The sequence below is a fragment of the Xyrauchen texanus genome, chromosome 5, assembly GCF_025860055.1.
Source record: "Xyrauchen texanus isolate HMW12.3.18 chromosome 5, RBS_HiC_50CHRs, whole genome shotgun sequence".
NCBI classification, from domain to species: Eukaryota; Metazoa; Chordata; class Actinopteri; order Cypriniformes; family Catostomidae; genus Xyrauchen; species Xyrauchen texanus.
The window spans coordinates 8,995,021-9,017,920 of NC_068280.1; the positions used below are offsets into that span (position 1 = coordinate 8,995,021).

General features: G+C 38.7%; 1 protein-coding gene across 6 annotated transcripts in view; it reads left to right on the forward strand.

Annotated features, from left to right (window-relative positions):
* Positions 1–19,675, forward strand: part of LOC127644265 (activating transcription factor 7-interacting protein 1-like) — a 66,783-nt gene extending 47,108 nt beyond the window's left edge. For 5 of the 6 annotated variants that reach the window (XM_052127364.1, XM_052127369.1, XM_052127365.1 and 2 more), the window contains exons 2-16: positions 5,106–5,156; positions 5,908–6,102; positions 6,232–6,363; positions 6,905–7,283; positions 7,900–8,075; positions 8,296–8,442; positions 10,185–10,259; positions 10,447–10,511; positions 10,792–10,856; positions 10,964–11,638; positions 12,073–12,104; positions 12,245–12,302; positions 12,530–12,619; positions 14,248–14,276; positions 18,473–19,675. In XM_052127364.1, the coding sequence (XP_051983324.1) occupies positions 5,914–6,102; positions 6,232–6,363; positions 6,905–7,283; positions 7,900–8,075; positions 8,296–8,442; positions 10,185–10,259; positions 10,447–10,511; positions 10,792–10,856; positions 10,964–11,638; positions 12,073–12,104; positions 12,245–12,302; positions 12,530–12,619; positions 14,248–14,276; positions 18,473–18,928 (2,568 nt within the window). In that variant the 5' untranslated portion in view covers positions 5,106–5,156; positions 5,908–5,913 and the 3' untranslated portion in view covers positions 18,929–19,675. Of the gene's footprint in view, positions 1–2,474; positions 2,564–5,105; positions 5,157–5,907; positions 6,103–6,231; positions 6,364–6,904; positions 7,284–7,899; positions 8,076–8,295; positions 8,443–10,184; positions 10,260–10,446; positions 10,512–10,791; positions 10,857–10,963; positions 11,639–12,072; positions 12,105–12,244; positions 12,303–12,529; positions 12,620–14,247; positions 14,277–18,472 lie in introns of those variants that run through there. The other variant, XM_052127367.1, reaches the window with a different exon arrangement.
* The last annotated feature ends 3,225 nt before the right edge of the window (positions 19,676–22,900 follow it).

Genomic DNA, 22,900 nt, shown 5'->3' on the forward strand with positions numbered 1-22,900 from the left:
GGAAGGTGTTTTCTGATTGGTGTCACACAGCAAGGACACAGTCTCTATTAAGACTGCACTACTGCTGGCTCTGGCCTCAGTAAAACAGGTCATGACCTACATGCATAATCAGTTGACAATTCATGTCTGGAGTTTGGCCCCGGTCTTTCAAGAGTCACTGTCAAACCAAGAAAGGGTATGTACCCAAGGTCCTGACCACACTCTTCAAAGCGCAGGTGGTTCACCTTCAGGCCTTCTTCCCCCTGAATTCAGATGAGGAACAATCATTGAATTTGCTATGCCCTGTGCAGGCACTACATACAAAAGTTGAGCGTACTTGCCAGTTCAGACTGTCTGATCCGCGCTTTATATGCTATGGAGGATGCGCAAAAGGAATGTCCGTCTCCAAGCAAAGACTTTCTTACCGGATTGTCAATGCAATTACCCTGGCTTACGAATCGCAGGGTCAGACTTGCACAATTAAACACACTCAACTAGAGACATGGCCTCCTCATGGGCATGGACTAATGGTGTGTCCTTACAAGACATGTATGCATATATATATATATTTTATGCCCCCTTTTTAAGTATGGGCTCCGCATCATTTACACAACCGCCTGCATTCAGGCTGTTATAATTCCATAGTCACAATCACTTAATTAAAGTCCCTTTCCGGCCAGGTTCATAAGGAGTAATTAATACTTTATGGCTATAGCTCATACATTCATTATGAGTGCTCTCCTCCTGGCCATCAAGAGGATCACTCACTGCGGCATTCTCATGTTGGTCGCCGTCCCATAAGACTGCGTTGCCATGTTTCCTCTCTAGGAATTTATGTCGTTTAGTGCGGTGTGATGGGATTCTGTTCCCCATATGCGTTATTAACACAATGCCAAGTGGACTGAAGACATAAGGAAACGTCTTTGTTACATATGTAACGAAGGGAACGAGATATTGCGAATGCTAGCCGCACCACAAGACTCAGAGTTCTTGAGGCACGAGCAATGCGCTCCTTGTTTTCAGTCAGAAATTCAGAGGAAATGGTGTCTATGCTCCATTTTATAGCGGTCAGTTTCGTGCCAAAACAAGTGGGGCTCAAACACCATAGACAATATTGCGATATTGCCGTTATTTTAGTGGTTTCAAATAGGTCGTGTATGAAGGCACTCCCCATATGCATTAGTAAACGCAATGCCTAGTTCCCTTCATCTCAGGGAACCGAGATGTTTTGTGAAATGTAAAAACAATGTGGTCTGCACAAAATGTTATATGCAGTATACAGGAACTGGGGCTGCTTTGCCAAAAGCAGAGCAAGCTTAAGTTGATCGTGGAGACCATTGGCAGCAAGATCTACTTCGGCTTACTTATGCTTTTGGGAAAGCTGCCCTGAGCATTCTACATTCATGGCTTTTATGTCAAGAACACAGCATGTTCTTGAGTCATGGCGCCATCTTATGGTGTGTACATGTTACGTGTGAGTGAATGTGAGCTACTACTGCCTTTTGGTTGTAGGTTTCTATCATGGGTTTGTTATGCTCATCCAAGGGAACATTTGATTGAACTGAAATCTGAGTAGTGTAAGATGAGTCATCAATATTTTTGGTCTATTTTCCCTGAAGTATATCTGGAAAAGTTTATCGTTGTCAAGAGTTAGGAGAACACTAACTTATTGATGGTTTCAAAGCAAATGGACTGACTAAAAGCCACAAAAAACTATTTCATATGGTCTTTAAATTTGTTGTGTTTTCTCTTGTGAGCAATTTGGATTTATTTAATTTAGTCATGGAAGACTATAATTTTCTGAAAGATTATAATGGGGATTGATGTCAGAATGTGATGTGTTACTCATGTTAGTGAGTATGAAAGAATAGTCAAGGAAAAACAAATGTGCAATTTTTTTTTTACTTGTTTCATTGTTGGATTATGCCCAAATGTCTGGCATCATGAAAGTAAATTTTATTCCATAGGATTGTTCAGTCTAAATAGGTATATGGCTGTAGACAACCCCCTTTTGTTGAAATGGTACGATCTGTATCGCAGTAATTTTCCACCCTGTTTTCTCTGTGCCTGTAATGCAGCAGTGGGGGAGGGTCAGTTTAGCTTTTTAAGCACATGCCAGTTTATTTCTCTTTCCTGCCTTCTGTCAATATTCTCTTTACTCTACATTATTTTCCACTCTTATCTAGAGGCTCATTGATCAATGTTTTGCTTTGCAACACCTTTCACAATCGCAGGTATTAGAATATTGCTGGTAAGACAGTGAGTCTGTGTAAGGTAATGTAAGAGTTTAAAGTCTAATTATGAGTGAAAAGTGCCCATTTTGTTTCCGCTAACACTGTTCTGTTTGTAACGCAACAATTGTGTGGTAGCTACACCATTTTCTGTAGTTACAGCCAACACCTAACAAAGAATGTGCTCCACCTCTTCACACCAGACCTACCACCCCTCCCCCTGCCGTTCTTGCTGCCTCTCTGTTTTTCTATTCAGTATACAGTGTTTGCTTTGAGGTAGTTGGAAACCAGCTATGCTCCCGTTTTAGTGCTCGCTACAAATCAAGGCCTACTCCTGAGGACTACAACTCAAGGTTGTTTTAGAACTGAAGTCTTTACATTTACGGTTTCAGATTTAGTGCGGTTTACGCTTAAGGTGGATTAGCTTCTTCTTTTTTGTGGAGAGCGCGATTTTGAAAATTGTATTTTTATTTGTATTTAATTTTTTTAATGTGTTTACATATTTTGTCCTGTGGTATTTGCAGACCTTTTAAATAATTTTTAAACTTGCCTTTATCCTTGCAGCTGATATCCAGAAGTTTGCATTTCTAGTGCGGCTGGGATCATCTATCTTGCATTCGTGACTTGAGATTGTGGAATTATCGGTTAGCGGTGTGTCCTTTCATACAAGGAAGAACAGATTACTTGTAATGCGTATGAGGAAGACGTATTGTGATCTTTTAGTAGTCATGACTTTTTGCTTGGAGGAATGTATAAAAACTTTATTTGTCGGCAATTACCATAGAAATGGTTGCAACCTTCTGGCATTTCTTTTCAAGACAAAATGGGCTATTTTAATGTAAAAAAAAATTGTTTTGCCAAAATGGAAGACAAATGGCAAACATTCTTGGTTTCAAATATTAATTGATAAGGGGAACGGATTGAAAAATGGGTTACCTCTGGATGTCCAAGCCTCAGGAGGAGAATCAATGTACATCTGGTTGTACACCAGAGCTCTGGCGACCATTTTGACTCTGTGCAACGAGCAGCAACCTCAGTGTCTATGTTCACACTCTGGGTGGGGGAGGTGCGCAGTGAGCCTATGCGCTGTGATCAGCATTAGAAGCAGCAGCTTCCTAGAGTATGGCAGCCATGTTTGTAAAATGAACGTCCTTTTTGTAGGCATAAAACAGCTGATGTGGAAGAATATATAGACATTTTTATTTAGTTTTACGCCACATTTGTCTTTTAACTTCCGTTTATGTAAATGTAAAATATTTATTCAGTTATGTTCCTTATGGGTTACTATATGGGCTACTATATGGGTGGCTGTGGCTCAGGTGGTAGAGCGGGTTGTCCACTAATCGCAGGGTTATCGGTTCGAGTCCTGGGCCACATGACTCCACATGCCGAAGTGTCCTTGGGCAAGACACTGAACCCCAAATTGCTCCCAATGACAGGCTAGCGCCTTGTATGGCAGCTATGCTGTTATTGGTGTGTGTGTGTGTGAATGGTGAATGATCTGCAGTGAAAAGCGCTTCAGTAACCGCTAAGTTTAAATAAAGGCGCTATATAAGTGCAGACCATTTACTAATGGAATTTCAGATAGCTTAATGAGAGAAACCGTTCATGGTGCATGCAGAAAATGCATCACTGCATTCTTTTTGTGTGTGTGTGTGTGTGTGTGTGCACCCTAGTCACCTGTCATGCATCTGACTTGGCAGCACTTAAATATTTGGGAGGGAATACTAAATTGAGACTGGAGACTTTACAACCCAAATAAGTAAAAACAATCTTGCCATGGTTATCATGGATACCAGGCCTTGGGGGAAAAGTAGCTGTTGACTGGAAGTTGAAGTTGTTGTCCAGATGGACCAAAGTTTATTATATATATCGGAGCACAAGAATAAAGTTGATGTGAAGCATTAGAATGAAGTTGCACGAAGGTTCAGATGCTAATTGGAAGTAAAGGGTTCCACTAACTGGCTCAAATCTTACTTATTGGAAAAACATTTTTTTTTGAAAATACAGAAAATATTTGCCACTTGTTCTGGTTGTGTGAGAGAAAATCATGCCATTTTCTAAAGTATTAAACAGTTTTGGCATTTGATGTGCAGGCTACAAGCTCAATTCTAGCCCTGTTGTTAGGACGAATACTCTAGTAACAAGATTGAAGCATTTTCAGAATTTAGCCATATTTTTGTTCTGCATTAGGTGCATGCCTTGTGTAATGAGTTTTCAAATGTGGACAAATATAAATTACAGGGTCAGGTGATTATTCTTTACCCATTATGCATAAAACAGCAAGTTCTTGAGTCTCTTAACGAGTGCTGACAGTGCTGATTTTTTTTTGACACCCGTCCTCTCTATTTATTTTTTTTTAATGCAAATAGTTTATTATTAGTAGTATACCTTAAATTGTCAGAATTACAGTTTGTACAATTACATTTAAATTTAGGTGTGCAAGTGTTGCAAAAGGTAAATATTTAATCTGCTCGTATTCCTTGTCAAATCAACAAGGTGTTATCTTATTTCTCAAATACATTTTCTCAGTAGTTGTCTCTCTTTGTAGACTGTAAAATTTTATTTTTGAACAGTTGGTACTTTTCACTGTTTGTGGTCATAACATCTAGCTACTAAATACATGTATTGTGGTCCATATGCATAGAACTAGGGAATTATATCAGCATTACTAGATGGATTAACTCATAAATAGACAACACTTCAGAAGTTACAACCTATTAATTAGTATAGGACTGCACTACTAAAATTAAAGAATGGTTTTAGAATTAACAATGAGACTATTAGATAATCTTAAGACAGATATTTAATTAATCAGAAATTTGCTGTTATTCACGTGCGAAACAGAATTGTAAATAATTTTTAAGATGTATTTTTCTATATTTCCTTTCTTAGGATCCTCAACAAATCCATGAACAGAAAAGTACGAGACATCGCGTAAGCCTGGTAAGACAAACTAATTTATTTATTACTTTAAACACACCCCACCCCCACAACATAACACTGAGACAGAAATATGGGTATGCGAGCTTTTAAACACGATAGTAGCTTGAAAATCTGCATTATATAATCACTCCTCTTGTCGCTAGCAGACTCTGTTGTGTGCTGCTGTTATTGGCTAAGAATTGCACCAATCACGTTGAATGGGGTGGACACAAAGTCTGGTCTCCCTCTTGGTATTCTGGAATCAGATGCACTGCTGACTGTTGTGGCCTTACCAACTAGCTAGTTATGGCAGTTGAACTGAAAAAGGTTACTGGTTTTTGTCAGGTTCAACTACATTCTCAATAGGTGGTTTACGGACTTGTTATTTACAGAGGTACTTCAACTCAGACTGATATTTTGGGTAAACAGCTCTTAAAATAGTTAAACTGTTTAGTATATTTGCTTTGGCTGAACCACTATTAAACAAATATGGCAAAATCTTAAGATGTCCACATATAATCAGCACTACGGTTATGGTTGCATTACAGTTAAAGGAAGGTATTGTAGTCGAGGTCAGGAGAAAATTCTAGAGGAGCAGGAAATGGTTGAGATGATAGAGTGACACCTTGTGGCTGTTCTTCAGTAATGACACTTTACATGGATTTGAATAGTTTATTCGAGTGCTGGAATTTCGAAATACTCAGCCTGTTTAAAGGTAACTGTAATATTTCGAGTCCGTTTGACCAACTAATACTTCTGCCGTTTTTCACAGGTGAAAATGGAAGTAGCTGTACCAGAGGAACCTCAGAAGAAAATCTTCCGTGCAAGGAAAACAATGAAGATGAGTGATCGTCAGCAGCTCGAAACTCTCCACAACACCTTGACAACCACTTCTTCCAGCTCCACCTCTTACTCCTCACGACCCCAGACCCCACTGGTGAACGGCACCCACACCGAGAAAGATAAAGTAAAGGAGAACGACTTGAATCATAAAGAGACAGACTTGATGTCACCTGCCAATGATTCATCTCACTGTTCCCCTTCTCCATCTTTGTCTTTCTCTGTCTCCCGTTCTCCCTCTCCACCCAATACACAGACTACCTCACCCTCTCCTTCACTTAAGAAGAGTCCAGAAAAGGCGAGAGATGAGAAAACCAAGGAGATGAAAGGAAAAAATGAGAGCAAAGATGGCGAAAAGAATGAGGACCATATAATGGAAAAGAAAGAAGTGAGTTTCTCTTCCAAGCAAGGAATTCAAGGGTTTTGGCTTCCATTTAACTCAAAATATAGTTCAAATTATTCACTTTCAGGTTGTAACCAGTTAGTGTACCAATTAATGAGAAGAATGATATTGTTGTATCAACTTGCAATAATGCGCAGGTGAGGCAGGCAATGAGATTGCTTTAGGGTCTGTATTTTCTGTAGTTCAGTTGGTAGAGCATGGCACTAGCAATGCCAAGGTCATGAGTTGGATTCCCAGGGAACCTACAAACTAATAAAATGTTTTCCCTGAATGCACCTATTTTCTTTGGATAAATGCAACTGCCAAATTTATAAAAGAGTCCAGTTGTTTTCTTCTTAATAATTCGCATCCAACACCTATTACAGACGGCTTCATTCAATGCATGTCTTTAGGAATGTGTAATTTCAACACCACCTTGCTGGAATATTTATTGTTTTGAGCCCGATGTGAACTAGAGAAATCTTGTGGTAAGGGTCCCATCTTTTTAAGATAATCAAATAATTTCATCTTTTTTTCCCCCCTCCAGACTTCAGAGCATTCCAGTTCTCCAACAACACCCTTTGAAAAAGGAGACCTTAAAAATGCAGAGACTGAGAAAGTGCCCAGTGAGGAGATGGCTGCTATGGATATGGATGATGCTCTCATGGCCACACCCTCCATTGGTGACCGTTCAGAAGAGAAAAGGGAGAAAAGCAATAAAAGTTACTCCTCTCCTCTCTCTGCCTCTCCTTCTTCTGGGATAGAATGTGATCCCGAAGTTAAAGAGGGCTTTCTGTGCCTCAGTGAAGAGGATGAAATCCAGGCAGAGAAAGATGAAAAAGCAAGAAGTGAGGAGGAAAAGATGAATACAAATATTACGAAAGAGGTCCAAAAAGACGACAAAGGGACTTCGGAAAACATTGGAGGTGAGAACCACAAGAGACCCAACTGGTTTGTTAACAACTATTCAATATCTAATTGTTTGACAGTCAACTGCACAATGGAATGAGAATTAACAGAGAGGCCAAATCATGTTCACACTGGAGGATTTTGTGTCACGTAGTTGTAAAATGTGAGGATGCAAACGCAGTATTTTTGGAGAAGAAAATATCGATTTTCAAGAAATTAAGAGATCAACTGGCAGCTTGCGATTGACTGGTTGTGCATCTTTCATTTTGAGAGAATATTGAGTTACTTTACAATCTAATTGGTTAAGCTTACTCAATTGGTGTCTCATAATGATTGCTTGATCAGTGGAGTGGTGGTGGCGTAGTGGCTAAAGCACAGGGCTGTTAATCAGAAGGTCTCTGGTTCGAACCCCACAGCCACCACCATTGTGTCCTTGAGCAAGACACTTAACTCCAGGTTGCTCCGGGGGGATTGTCCCTGTAATAATTGCACTGTAAGTCGCTTTGGATAAAAGCGTCTGCCAAATGCATAAATGTAAATGTAAATGATCAACTGATGATAGTAGCAGAGTTTCAATAGTTGCAGGCAATGCCTTTATGCCTAAACCCTTGTCCTGCCTCTGCTTTGGAGCAGACAACAGCACCCCTGCTGGTACAAAGAGATCTTTGTCACAAGAGAAAGATGATGATGACAAAGAAATCGAGGAGGAGAGAGATGGAAAACGAGCAAGGTTGGATGGTGAGGAGCTGGAGGCTCAGTTGGAGCTGAAAATTACAGCCAGTGCTGGGAGCCGACATAAACTGGAGAAGGTTTGTTATCTTTCTACCTAAACCTTAATATCTACAATGTTTGGAATGCTTCTGCCATGAGTATCACAGATAACGGCATGTTCCTCAATGTGTTGAAGCATGTAGGATATGTGTTTACAGTAAATATACTACAAAATCTTACTTTTCAAAATCCAGAATGCACATCCCTACTGCATAGGACCTGCCAGACACTAATTCACTTTATTTCTTTTCCTATTAGATGGTGCAGCAGTTAGTAGAGGAACGGTTACGGGTGCTGCAGTTGACTGTATTTGACTGTAGCGTAAAAGAACTGAAGGAGAGAGTGGAGAAGATTGACAATGCAACCAAACAACAGAATGCTATGCAGCATATTAACACACTACAGGTGAGTGTTTAAGCTTAAACCTTAAAAAGAGAAACCGTGTTAGATAGAATTGTACAATAGTTAATACTTTTGTACACAGGGTAGTCTTCGAACACTTCCAGAATTGACTTTTCACTGTTGCGGTAATTATGCATTTGCTGCTTGAAACCACTAAAGGGCACTAACAATATAATTTCAGTAGATGGGAGCTGAACACAAAGCTCATTCTCGCAAGTAGCACTTTCGGTAAAAGGGTTGTTACATGTAAACAACTGCAAGACATGCCCGGCATAAGCTAGAGTGACTTGATGGTCAAATGTTGTGAAATGGGAGACACTTTTGTGATTTCAATGCAATTAGGGCTTAATTACACACAAAATAACACATTAAAAAATAGACTTACTTAATCATGCCCTAGACAACACTTGGAATAAAAATGTAATGTGGGAGGATGTGTCTTCACGCTACTTTTAAACTTGACACTGTGTCCTAAAAACACAGTTTATGATGTGAAACTGAAAACCAGGGAGACACTACAACTAGAGTGAGACACTTCATATAGGCCAAGAGTTACAAAATAGTGCAGATGTACTACAAAAATGCATTGTGTGCAAACAAACAAGTGTGACACCAACTCCACATCAGACAGACTGAAAAACTCAAATGGATGACTTATGTTAAATCATATGAAAATGTAATATTGACATCTAAAGCCACTTTTTGAAATTTCTATTCAATGATTTACTCGTCTGCCACAATAATGTAATGCCTTTTTGAATTCTTTATTTCAGGTCTTTTCTCAGCAAATTGATTTGCGATGAATTAATCGTAATTTATTTGATTTTAACATTTTAATTGATGGATCACCCTAAAACGTAGAATTTAATTTCAATGTATTACTCTTTAAACGCATTAAGTCCTACTCCTGAGTTTTAAATGCAGCCAAATAGTCGAACACTCGTGTGTTAAATTAAATTGTTCTTTGCAACCATTGTGGATTTTCTTTTTTTTCAGTTGCATAAAATTAATTGATTATATTCACTATTAAATGACTGGCCCTCAACTGGAATTTTTTTTCGCATTCTTTATGGTGCTTATAGATTTGAGAGAGTCAAGCAGTTGATATAATCAGCAAAGAAAGTACAAACCAATAAAATGGCTTGCCAAAAATTCAGAGATGATTCTTGGTGAAAGATTGTTCTTGTGTAAATCCATTAGAACAGATGTTTGTCAATAAATAATAAGTAATGTTGTGAAATAGATTTAGGTAAATGTGTCTATAAAATGTATAATAATACTACATTTACATTACATTTACATTTATGCATTTGGCAGATGCTTTTCTCCAAAGCGACTTACAGAGACAGTCCCCCTGGAGCAACATGGAGTTAAGTGCCTTGCTCAAGGACACAATGGTGGTGGCTGTGGAGATTGAACCAACAACCTTCTGATTACCAGTTATGTGCTTTAGCCCACTACGCCACCACCACTCCATACTCAATACTAGCCTACCTCACAACATGCTTAGTTTTAACTTAATGAAGGTGCAAAAAACAAAAACATTGTTTTGTGCTCACTGGCAGTGATTTTCACAAATGAGTCTCTTGTGTGTACCAGCTTACCTTGGTGGTCAAGGCCACTCTGGTTGACTTCCTGCTGTACAAATACCCTGCTCATAATCAAGTGCATCATACCGAAATCGGATCGTACCAGACACTTAACCTTAAAATACTGAATGAAACTTCTGATTTTTTTTTTTTTAGGCTAAGGTTGCACGGCTAGCCAAAAAGTTTGGTGCTGCTAATCAGGCCTCCGAGAACTCAAAGAGAGCTCAACAGGTAAGAGTGTGAACCAGTTCAGAAAATTTGGGAATAAAGACTGAAACAAGTCATTGGAATGGTCCTTAACCAAGCTTATAGTAAAATTTTTCAGTTTTTAATTGCAGACTAAATGTGATTTTAATTTTAAATGTAAAGTTGGCTCACTTCTAAGGTAAAAATTTGTTTTTTCTCACCTGTTTATCAGGCTCAGTCTGCCTCTGCTGCTCAGGCCACCAATGCAACTTACATGACCCAGGCTACACAGCAACGGTAAACACCACAGACTACCATTTTAATTTAGCTATCAATGAAAACTCTTGCCTCCTATATTTCAATTGGTAACCCACACCTACTGTTAATGTGAGGCACCTCTCTGCAAATGTATAAAGTGAGAGTAAATAATATTTGAAATGATTTAAATATTATTTGCGCTAATTTTATTTGTATTATTTATATGAAATATTATGAAATACTCTTTATTTTATAATTAAACACACCATTCTGTTGTTATAATTTATAATGCTCCCCCACCTTTCCTGTTCTTTCATAGCAATGTAAAATCTACAATGGATCCCAAACTGTCTAGTCCACCAACAAGTTCTGCTAATTCCACTGGTGAGCTTTCAAAAAGTGGTTGATAGATCTCATTGTTAATTCTAGTACTTATTCAACTTAAAGCATTTGTGAGTTAATTGAGTAAAGTAATTTTTTTCTTTCCCCAGCAATCCCAGCCCAGCCTAAACCTCTGTCCACTTCGACTACGCCAACCTCCTCTGCACTAGCTTCCCCCACCCCTATTTTACAGATCATCTCCACAACAACAAGCTCTACTCCCTCATCCACTTCTCTGCCTGGACAGTCTCAGACAGGCACTCTCCTGATAAAGACTGGTCCCAATACAGGGGTCATGACTAGTACCCCAGTAACATCAGGGGGCCAGTCAGTGTCTATTCAGCCTCTTTTAATTCAGCTGCCTTTAGCAATGGCAAATGGGCAAAATGGGGCATTAGTCAATGCTGCTGGTGGTGTTGGTTTAATACCAGTGTCGTCCTTATCTACAGTTAGTAGCATCAATAAGGCAAAGACGACTACTCCTGCTACCACTTTCATTATACAAAAACAAGCAGGCACTCTTACTCCGTCTTCCTCTACACTGGTGACATCGTCAGGACCAGCAATGTCGTTAGCAAGAGCAGTGTATCCAGGTGGCACAGGGACTGTTAGTTCACCCAGTACAGGGATATCTGTGACAACAGCCCGAACACCTATACAGTGTGCTGCTGTTGTGGGAGTATCTACAGCTGCCTCTTCTCCAGGAACCACAGGGCCCGCAGCAACAGGATCAGCAGCTGCTGCAGCAGGTCCACCATCAGCCTCTGCACTGGCCTCAAAGACAGGTATGACAGTATGTCTTTACCTAAATACAAAATCAAATTCAGATTTAGTGATAAGTGCAAGATTTAATTTCCTGCTGTACACTTTTTGTCGGTTCGCCTGTTCAAAGGATACATGAAAATAAATACATGAAGTGTAATACCTTACGTTAATACCTTAATTTTAATTCTCACATTGTTTTTATTTGAGGTTACATTTCATAATATATTTTATTTTTTTATTATGTATTTAATAGTGTTTCTTTAAATTATTTGTATAGAAATAAATAAACTTGTGTAATTATACTTCTCACAATTTTATTTTTTAATGTTACATTTCTAAATAGAAATAATTGTTTTAATAATTTTAAGTATTTCTTAAATTCATTTAGTTTTTTTTTATGTATATTTATAAACTGTTATCCAATTATAATTGATTTACTTTATATTTTAAATAGATAATCAGGCTTCAACAAGCAAAACACCTCAGGTAAGCATATCTTGTAAACAATGAGAAGTTTAATAGCTGTATTATTACATTGTAAATACCTAAAATTTGATTTATTTTTTATGAAAGCAGTTTTATACAACATTTTTCATTTAATCATAACTTATTGTCTCTCTATACAGCCTGGGCGTCCCAAAGGTTCTGTGATAGATCTAACTGAAGATGATGATGATGTTCAAGGTACAACACAACTGATTTTCATCCTTCAGTCTTCCTCTGCCTTAATCTATTCTAAAAAGCCATTCTAGTTTCTCTGAATAAACCAACTTTAAATTTACCTCCAAAATGAACTTGCTTTCCTGGATAGGATTGCCTAAACCTTGTCCTGAGCATTTTCCCTTTCTTTGTCACTATTGATGTCCGTGGTTTGTTTCCTCATACCTTCTCTCTTTGTGGGTGCTGTGCAGTGACAGGAGTCCAGAAGGCCACTGTTTCCCCTCTCGGTACCCAGCGTGCACAAGGGCCACCTCCTTTAGTCAGCCCCACACCTAATGCTGGTGAGTGACCCACTCAAGTAGTCTTTTTCTTATTTCCTTGTGTTTTCCTTGTTTGTTTATTTTTGGTCTTCCCTCTCTCTCCTCTCTTTTTCTTAATTTGATATATGCTTATGTTTTTTTGTTTTTATTTATCTGTTGCTGCTTAAAGGAAAAGCTCACCCCCCAAAAAATTGTCTCATCATTTACTTGCCCTTATGACGCCTCAAACATGTACAACTTTTCTTTCTTCTGTGGAACATAAATAAAGATATAATTGGTGCTGATCTATTCTGGTATTACTCACCATCTGCACAAAAGAGTTCTTGTTTTAAAGCATAGATTCTTATTTTTACAATGAATATTGCTGATCTAAATAATTCTCAAATACTGTTTTTAAATTTGCGGATAAATTAGAACTGTTCAATTTTTTTAAAACAAATTGCGATCACAACAATCATATTTAGAACCAGTAAAAAATATCAAATGGATCACACAGCCATGTGTTATATATCTTTGGAAAGGCCTTGATTAGTAGAATACAACATGCAAATTTGTTTCACTTGGAGACCAAACTACAGCAAGTAGTTGTGAAATCTTTTGAAATCCACATGTATGGAGGTGAGACTTAATTTCCATCACATTTTGGTTTATTTCTTCTTGAAAAATAAACATAATGTAGAAAATGGCATATTACAACTTACAGCAGGTAATCCTGAATCAAACAACCAACGATCAATGTAATACGATATGTAGATGCTAAAATATTACTCAAAGAGTGTCATCATGACGGCTATGGTGGCTATTGCTAATGGTGTCTCTATAGCAACAGTTTCTCTGGGATCAATTCACTGAAACAGGATCCTTCACATCATAGATGTGTCAGATCATCCTCATTGGCTGACTAAAGAGCGTTAGATTCCATATTTGGATCCCATGTGGGTCAGTACATCCAGAGCGAACAAACATAGACCGTGCACAAGAGGGCGCTCAATGCACAATCTTTGGAGTGATGGAATAAGGTGCCAAAGTGAGCTGAATTATATCTTTAGGGACTTAGTTGATATAATTTTAAGTATTTTTTATTTATATATTTTTATTACATTCATAGTTTTCAGTTATTCTGATTTAATGTGCAATAAAAACATGAATTATTGGTTGGAGAGGTCCAAAGGATACTTTGATAAATAAAAGGACACAATAGCCTCCACGGTTCCATATGCTATATCTTTGGACTGTCCTATCAACAATTTTGTTTTGCCTGGTAAAGTGGACATGTTAGAGAACAACACCAAATTTAAATAAGTTATCTTCTGTGCTTACTGTCTAAAAGGTATCATGTCAAACATGAATAATAACTGAAAGGTTTATTTTTAGTGCTCAGGTTTTGTGTTTTGTGTTGTAGCATAAGAGTCTCTAAGCGAGATCCTAATATATTTTCTACAAATTTTGAAAGATTTTTCTGTACATTGATACCATGCAGTTGACCCTTTTTGATTTATATTTTTAGAGTTGTAAGATCTTACTTTTGGGAATGCCATTTAAGCATGGATTATCCTTTTTGTTTGAACAATTTTTTATTGATATAGTAATACACATTAAGAGCTGTACATTGAGATCTCATTAATTTCCCCTCTTGTTTCCATGTACAGGAGTTCGAACGGCACAGCGCTCCACTGTGGTGAGTGTTTTGCAATAAAACAAATATTACAGAGATTAGTCAAATGCCTGAACTTGACTGCTCTCTCTGGTTTATTTTTCTGACTTTGTTAGAAAGTTATATAATGGACTGTGTGCTGGTGCCATAATTGCTGTTTTCTCCCTTTTTTTTTGACGATACTTAAGGCATTAATTGATCTTTACTGGTGTTTTATTCCTACATTCCACTTCTATATTAGCCCTTAAATATGTCAGGCTATTATACTCTTTAACCTTCATTGGTCTGAGGGTGTTTTGGGCCCTGGAGAAGTTTTGACATGCCTTGACATTTGTGCTTTTTTCAATTGTTTAAAACGTATTAATGGATAAAGTCTGAGAACGCTATTCAGCACAAACTGGGCTACAATAATATGTGAGCAACATGTGTGTACATGTTTGTATTTTTGAGAAAATAAAGTTTATGCATGGTTTTTGAATTGACATTCTGAATTTTTAACACACACACTAAACATTTGTCCACAAGACTTTTGAGAACTGGATCTTGTAGCCTAGAGTTTTTGCTACAAAATTATGTGAAAACCATCCTGATCACTCATTTTATACAAAACAATATAGTAATTTAACCTTTTTAAGACACTTTTAGTGTTAGAAAGGTCATATGCGAGAATGTTTGAATGATCATGAATAGGCTACGTGCATGTAACTAAGGAGTTCTACATCCGCCGCCTTGAGTGTGCGGTCGACCATTTCCGGTTCGCGACATTGCTATAGCAGCGAGACGGCAGGTTTTGATTGCGAAAGATGGCATATTTCACCCGTTGTCTACAAGGCCTCCCGAAAATGGACGTGAACGACGTCCACAGGATTGTCGATCGCTGTTCACCTGCACCCGGTTGCAAGCGTGAAAAAGGATTTAGATTGTACATATCAAGTTACATCCACAACTTTGAAGGTGAGTAGCGATACGTTACCTCAGCTGTTAGCGGCTAGATCAGCTGTTAGACATTGACTAGCTAGTACCACCTCACAGTTTGAGTGTAGGATGAGTGTAGCATTAAGATGGTTACCCATGTTCCTGGGTTAATCGTGTTCTTTTTTGATTCTTTGCTCTAGGTTAACCATGTTCATTTTGTTGACCATATCCCCCATTCACATTAAAAACGACCAGTGTACGCTTAGTGCTACGTTACTACTATGTTTTCACTAACAGCAATCAGTGGTGTAGTATAGTTTGTTTTTCCAGGTATGCTGAACATCCCAGGTGAAAGGTGAAAGAAACGCATAAGATAGGTATAGAAGTTTATGTAAACCTGCTAAGTCTAAGTAGGTATACTGCAATCTTGGTACTTTTTAAGTGGGGAGTGTAAGTTACCTGCAAATCAAATAGACTGCTCCACTGACCACATTAAAAGAAAAAGATTATTAATCCCTTTACTAAAAGTGTTTACAAGGAAAAAAAAGTTACGTTTTTACTAGCTATTTTAACTAACAGTGTACAAAAATAGTAGCTTACTTGAGTAGTCCATATAAATATATGACAAATCAGTTATGCTACTCTTTTTTTTTTTTCTTTTCATGTTTTTAACAACATAACTTGTTACAGGTGGGGCTGAAGGACTCAATCCCTGTTGAGCTGGTCCATCACAGCTGTACATGTGTAGCTGGATCAGTGCTCTGTAACCATTGTGTGGCTCTACCTTTCCAGTCTGCACATTATTCTCAGCTAGACATGCCAGTTGTTCCACCAGTGCTGAGCTGTACGGAGAGTGAACAACAGTGGCACAAGCCAAGAACCCTGGCAAGTCTTGGAATAATGTAACAATAATTTCAATTCTGCATCTACGCACACACATCACATATGCTCATAACTGCTTATGGCCTATATTCACAGGGTGTTAAACCAGGTCCCGTTGAGAAGATGGCTGTGATGTCTGCCAAACCAAAGCAGAGGACCATGGCCGAGGGAGTAAGGTGAGAATTTGGCTAGTAGTTAGTAATCTTGTAATTAATTTGTTAGGCCTACTTTTCTCAATCAAATCAAGAAAACTGTAGTTTTGTTACTTGTAGTTATGAAGTGATGTATCTTACTGGAGTTTCTCAATTTGTTTCAAATAGGTCCACACTGTACAAAGCCATCAGTGGAGAGTTGCTGGACCTGTCCATTCTCAGAGTGTCAGAGATCTACAAAGAGTTCACCCCTGTTTCTGCACCAACCATTTGTACAATGGGTATCACCTGTGAGGTGCCACTAGTGGACTCTGCACTCGGTTTGGTACAAGCAGGCAGTCCCCTGTCATACCAACAACCCAAGGCAAGAAGTCTCCCTGTTGCTCACCATGACGCTCCACCATGCCCAGATTTGCCATTGGCCCGTGCGACTGGAGACATCCTGCAGTATGTTTGTTTTCACTGAGCATCAACAGCTGCACTTCAAGTCACTTGAGGTTACCTGGGAGATGGCTAACAAAATAGAGGATGCAACTAGGAGTCAAAGTACATCAGCAGACTGGCATAGACTGAGAAAACCCAGACTCACTTCCTCACATTTTGGGGAAATATGCCATGCTAAACCATGCACCTTAGATAAGGGAGCAGACCGGCTGCTCAAAGGGGTTTGTCAGACAGCAGCAATGAAGAGGGGTCTCGAAATGGAAGCTGATGCCATTGAAGAGTACTGCAAGCTCAAGAGGGTGAACTAATACCCTTGTGGCTTCATTATGCATCCCGGCACTCCATGGCTAGGTACATCTCCAGATGGGGTTGTCTTTGACCCAACAGAAAGTACTGAATTCGGCCTTGTGGAAATAAAATGTCTAAATGTTAAGAGCTATGTGAATTATCCACATCTGAAAATGAAAGACGGCAACCTGGAATTGAAGCAGGGTCATGGCTACTACTGGCAGGTGCAGGGTCAGCTGCTCCTAACAGGGATGGAGTGGTGCGATTTTGTGGTGTTTGCGAAGGAAGACACCCTGATTCAAAGAATATACCGGGACAGTGGTGTGATGCAAAAAATAAGAGAGAGAGCAGACTTCTTTTTTTTTTCTACACATACCTACATAAATATCTGCTGTAATAAAATGAATTATCAGTAAACAATAACTTCTAAGAACTGTCTTATTCTTGTTTATATCTCATTATAGTGTGAGGCCTTCAAGTGGGTTGTTTTAAAATATGTGCTAAACAGAGTTGTAACACTTTTAGGATTGACCACTTGACTTAAAGTGTACACAGCAAAGGTGAACCCACACCAATGTATTGCTAGATGTTAACCCTTTAACTACCCCCCCCCCACATAGACATGAAAATCACTATCCAAACTTAAATGGTTGTAATTCAAGAATGCTTTGGAATATAGACCTATGGTTGGTCTTGTTTTAAAGAAGACATTTGCCAGATTTTTGTAGAACGCCTAATGAATATGAAATATTCTTGTTGCAAATTGATAAATGTAATTATTTTTAAAAACAGCCACCAAATATGAAGACTAGAGATTGTAAGCTTTCAAATTATATATAGTTTGTCAATATTACTTTAGGATTTTACTAAGATATTGTTTTAAAAATATAATGGTGACAGTCAAGGGGTTAAACTACTATTCAATGAGTCAGGCCCACTTGAGGGGAAATTAAACAACACTCTTTAACCTTCATTGGTCTGAGGGTGTTTTGGGCAATTGTTTAAAAACGTATTAAAGGATAAAGTCTGAGAACACTATTCAGCACAAACCTTTTTAAGACACTTTTAGTGTTAGAAATGTCATACGCGAGAATGCGTGAATGATCATGAATATTGATTGTAATTCACACCTGAGGAGACAAAGACCCTCCCCTGGGCCTATCAGTGAGGGATAGAGAATGAATGTGAGGAGACTTAATGATCAAAATTAAGTTTTAAGTTAAAAGAAGTAATCTGATTTTTCCGTACATTTTCTTTACATAAAGAATTTACTTAATTTTAGACCTACACTACCGTTTAAAAGAAGTCTCTTCTGCTCACCAAGGATGCATTTATTTTATCCAAAATACAGTAAAAACATTGAAATTGTGAACTCTTTTTACAAATTAAAACCGTTTTCTATTTGAATATTTGGTCAAATGAATGTTGACCAAAAAATTCCAGCAGGACGCGCCGGTGTGTCTGTCGACCCCAGAGGGTTAAACTGGAATGATACCAAGTGGCTCTTATAATCTTTCTTTCCTCTTTGTTCTTTCTCAGGACTCTCCCTCGCTATCCCGTCCAAACTCTTCTTCCGCCTCTCTTCCTCCATTACCGCTAGCACCATCGCCACCTGCACGTCTCCCACCAGAGGCCTCCCACACCTCCCCTCCACAGCAGCCTCAGCTCAAACTGGCCCGTGTTCAGAGCCAAAATGGAATTGTCCTCTCTTGGTGTGTTGCGGAAACGGACCGCAACTGTGCTGCTGTAGATACCTATCACCTGTACGCCTACCATCAGGACCACCAGGGGACAGTAGCGAGCACCGGTGCCACATCACTGTGGAAGAAGATTGGTGAAGTGAAAGCTCTACCATTACCCATGGCGTGCACTTTGACCCAGTTTGTGTCAGGGTCAACATATTATTTTGCAGTGAGGGCGAAAGATGTATATGGCCGCTTTGGGCCGTTCTGTGAACCACAGTGCACTGATGTCATTAATCCAGCATCATCCTAAACTAATTCCAAATGATGGTGGATTGGTAGAAGAGGCTGTGGCATCCTGTCAGAAAGGAAGTCTGATGGAAGATATGTAAATGTTACAAAATTGTTAACTACGCGCAGACCACTGGTTTAGTTTGTCCCTTCGTGTTGTTAGGAATTGTAGGGAATTCAAATAGGTTGTCTAATGCAAATGGAAATACAAATTTTCAACAATGCAGACAGACACATACACTATTTGTTTCAACTTTATTTTACAATGAAGAGGGAGCTCAAACTTCAATTGTGCTTGAAATTGTATTTTCCGTGTACATAGTTAAGTATTGAACTGAACGCTCAGTTTTGAATTTCTTTTCGTTTTTTTAAAGGTGACTTTTTTTAAGAAATAAAACAATATTCAATACATTACACATATGTTCCATGGTAGGTTCCGGTCAATAGTAACAGGACGAATAAGCAAAGGTGTTAATGGTTTTGTAATTTTTTGTCTGGTACCCAGACACTCCAAAAATGACACTCAATAAATGTACTGATATATTTAAAAAGGTCTTTTTTTTTATTTGACAGAACTACAGTGTGAATTCTTAAATGAAACATTTGAGCCTCTGTTATTACTGTTAATGTGTGTATGTACATACAGATTCAGGTCAGTTTAATCTCCGATGCCACATGGATACATGTTTTGTCTAAGTACGTACATTTTTGCCTATAATGTATGCCTTTATTATGTACATCCTTACCCTTTCAAATAAAAATCTGTTAAGCCATATACTATGATCAGATTTATCACTGCCTGATAAATCTAAGTTGTGTTTAATTGTACAATTTCAGTCTAATGACTCAAGGATGTTAATTACCTCAGCAAGTCACAGGATTCCACCTCTTAGGTTTTCAGAAGCTGAATTTTATTAGTTAATCAGATCTTAAACTAAAAGAGAATTTCATAAAGCCTCCACTGTGGCCTAAAGTTTACCTTGATATTTTGCATTTGGAATCTCCAAATTTTGTTAAGATCAGTATGGGCTCCTGATCCCCAGATATAGATGGGGCAAATTCTTGCTATGAGTGGTATAGGTTATGCATCACTGCATTGAAGTTTTACGTTATTCAACTTGTTAAACATACAAATCGTGGCTGGGCCACGAATTGCTCCAATCAGCCGGAGAGAGAGAGATAAGGAGCAGCCGGGGCGCCAGAGAGAGAGAGAGCAGTGTTTGTATGAGCGAGTTTGTTTTGGTTATGCTGAAAAGAGCTTTTATGTAGTTTTGTTGAATTAAATGTCTGGTTTGAATTCACCTCACGCTTCTGAGACCATCAACCCGTACATCATATCACTTTGCTTGTTGAGTGTATTACCACGGAAACATAGCACATGTGGAGGCTTCACGCTATTCTCCATGGCATCCACGCACAACTCGCCACTTGCCCCACGAGAGCGAACCACATTTTAGCAACCACGAGGAGGTTACCCCATGTGACTCTACCCTCCCTAGCAACCTGGCCAATTTGGTTGCTTAGGAGATGGATCTCCTAAGCAACCAAATTGGCCAGGTTGCTAGAGTCACTCAGCATGCCCTGGATTCGAACTCGCGACTCCAGGGGTGGTAGTCAGCGTCTTTACTCGCTGACCTACCCAGGCCCCCATGTTTTTTTTTAAGATGTTTTGAGCCAGACAAATGAAACAGAAAAGCACATTTTAACCCCCATTATTCACTTTCCCTCTCCCTATCCCCAACCCCACCTTGACCCTCAACAAATATTCCTGTGGTCAAACTTGAGAATACACAAAAAATAAATAAATAAATATACATATATATAATGAAATGAGGGAGCTCCAGCCGACTTCCATTCCCTAAGGATAACCTGCCTGCCGGTTATAACACTGGCTCGGCCCCAATTTGTTATGTAGTTATCTCCTATATTAATGACCTCCCCATTGCCTAAAATACAAAGTCTGGGGCAAAATTTTATTTGAGTGTCCAATATGTCACACATAAAACTCTGAAACCTCAACCAAAAATCTTGGATCGTAACACACCACCAAAAAACATGGGTTGTGTCTCCATCTTCTGATTGGCATCACCAGCACGTGGGTGTGTCTTTAAGACCAAGCATATACAATCTAGAGGGGGTGCAATAAAATCGATGTAAAATCAGAAATTGCATTAAGGCACACCCTTGCATCTCTAGATGTAGACTTGATGTGTTTTAGAATCCTAGCCCACACTCACTTCTCCAATACCAAGTTTAAATGTTTCTAACAGAATCTCTTGTGAGAAGTTCAAACTCTGACCCCCAGATTCCTTAATTAGCAGGGAGTGGTACACTGATGCCTCATGGCCTTATCCAAAAACAGTAATCACCACTTCCAGAGCCTCTGCTGCTTTAAGGGGGTGTATGCTACTCCCAAAAATAGTACAAATCAGGTGGCACAGCTGTAAATACCTAAAGAATTGAGACCTGGGAATCCCAAAATGTTGAACCACATTTTCAAGGATCTCAACACTCCACTCTCATAGGTCACAGAGCATATCAACCTCCCTCACAATCCACTCTGTCCAGCAGAAAGGGGACTTATTAATACATAACTTTGGGTTCAGCCATATGCTCGAAGTAACATTTAAATAAATGTCAGAATTAAATACTCTAGACACTTTTGTCCATACCGCATGCAAATGCGAGATAACAGGGTGTAATTTAACATCTCCGATTAATTTTATTGAAAGGCATTGCAATGGGGCAAGAAATTCCTGTTCAATACAAAACCAGGGAAGGGCTCTCTCCAAATGTCTGAGACCAAATGCATAATAATCAAACAAAATTTTGGGTAGGCCTAGCCCACCTTTGTTAATCGGCCTATGCAATTTACTGAAATGTAATCTGGGACGTTTACCATTCCAAATAAAGGACTTCACTATGCTATCAAATTGCTTGAAATAGGAGAGGGGGACATCTATAGGGAGAGATTGTAGCAGGTAGTTGAATTTTGGAATACAGTTCATTTTAATAACATTAACCTTCCCAATCATAGATAAATGTAATGAAGCCCACCTGCCCACCTCGCTCAAAAAACATTTTATTAAATGGTCAAAATTAACTAACTAAATCACACAAATTTGATGGGAATAAAATACACAAATCCTTAATGCCCTGTTTGGGCCACTGGAAAGTGCCCAGCTGAAAAGCTGTTACCAGGCAGTATGCTGTCAGAGCCAAAGCTTCGTATTAAATTTGTATCCTGAGAATTTAGAAAAGGAATTAATAATTCTGTGGAGGCAAGGCGTATATCTAGTAGGGTCGGAGACGAATAATAAAATATAGTCTGCATAAAGCAAAAGCTTATACACCACCCCTCCCATCATCACCTCCTGGAAAATCATTCTCCTTTCTTATCGCGGCTTCTAACGGTTCCAGGGCAAGACAGAACAATAATGGGGAAAGAGGGCAACCCTGCTGGGTGCCTCTATCCAAGTGAAATAATCTGAAATGAATACATTTGTCTGTACCACCACTACTGCATCTAATGGTTCTAATGGTTCAACAAAGTTTCTAATATCTTCATTAGACGAAGACATGGAACTATGAAGATCAAGATAGAATTCTTTAAAAGCATTATCAATATCAATGGCCGAGGTAAATTTCACCACCAGCAGATTTCACTGATGGAATGGTAGAAAAAGACTCTATCTGTGTTATATATCTAACCAGAAATATCTCTGCCTTGTCCCTTGACTCAAAGTATGACTGTCTTGCCCTAAATAGCCAAAACTCCACCTTCCGTGACAAAATAGTATTATATCGATATTTCAATCGGGTCAATTCTCTGAGGCCATTCGATGACATTAAGTATTTCAGCTCTGCCTCGGCACTTTTAAAGGTGACCTATTATGCAAAATTCACTTTTACATGGTGATTGTACATAAATGTGAGTCGGCAATGTGTGTACACAACCACCCTACAATGTTAAAAGTCCACACACTGCTCTTTC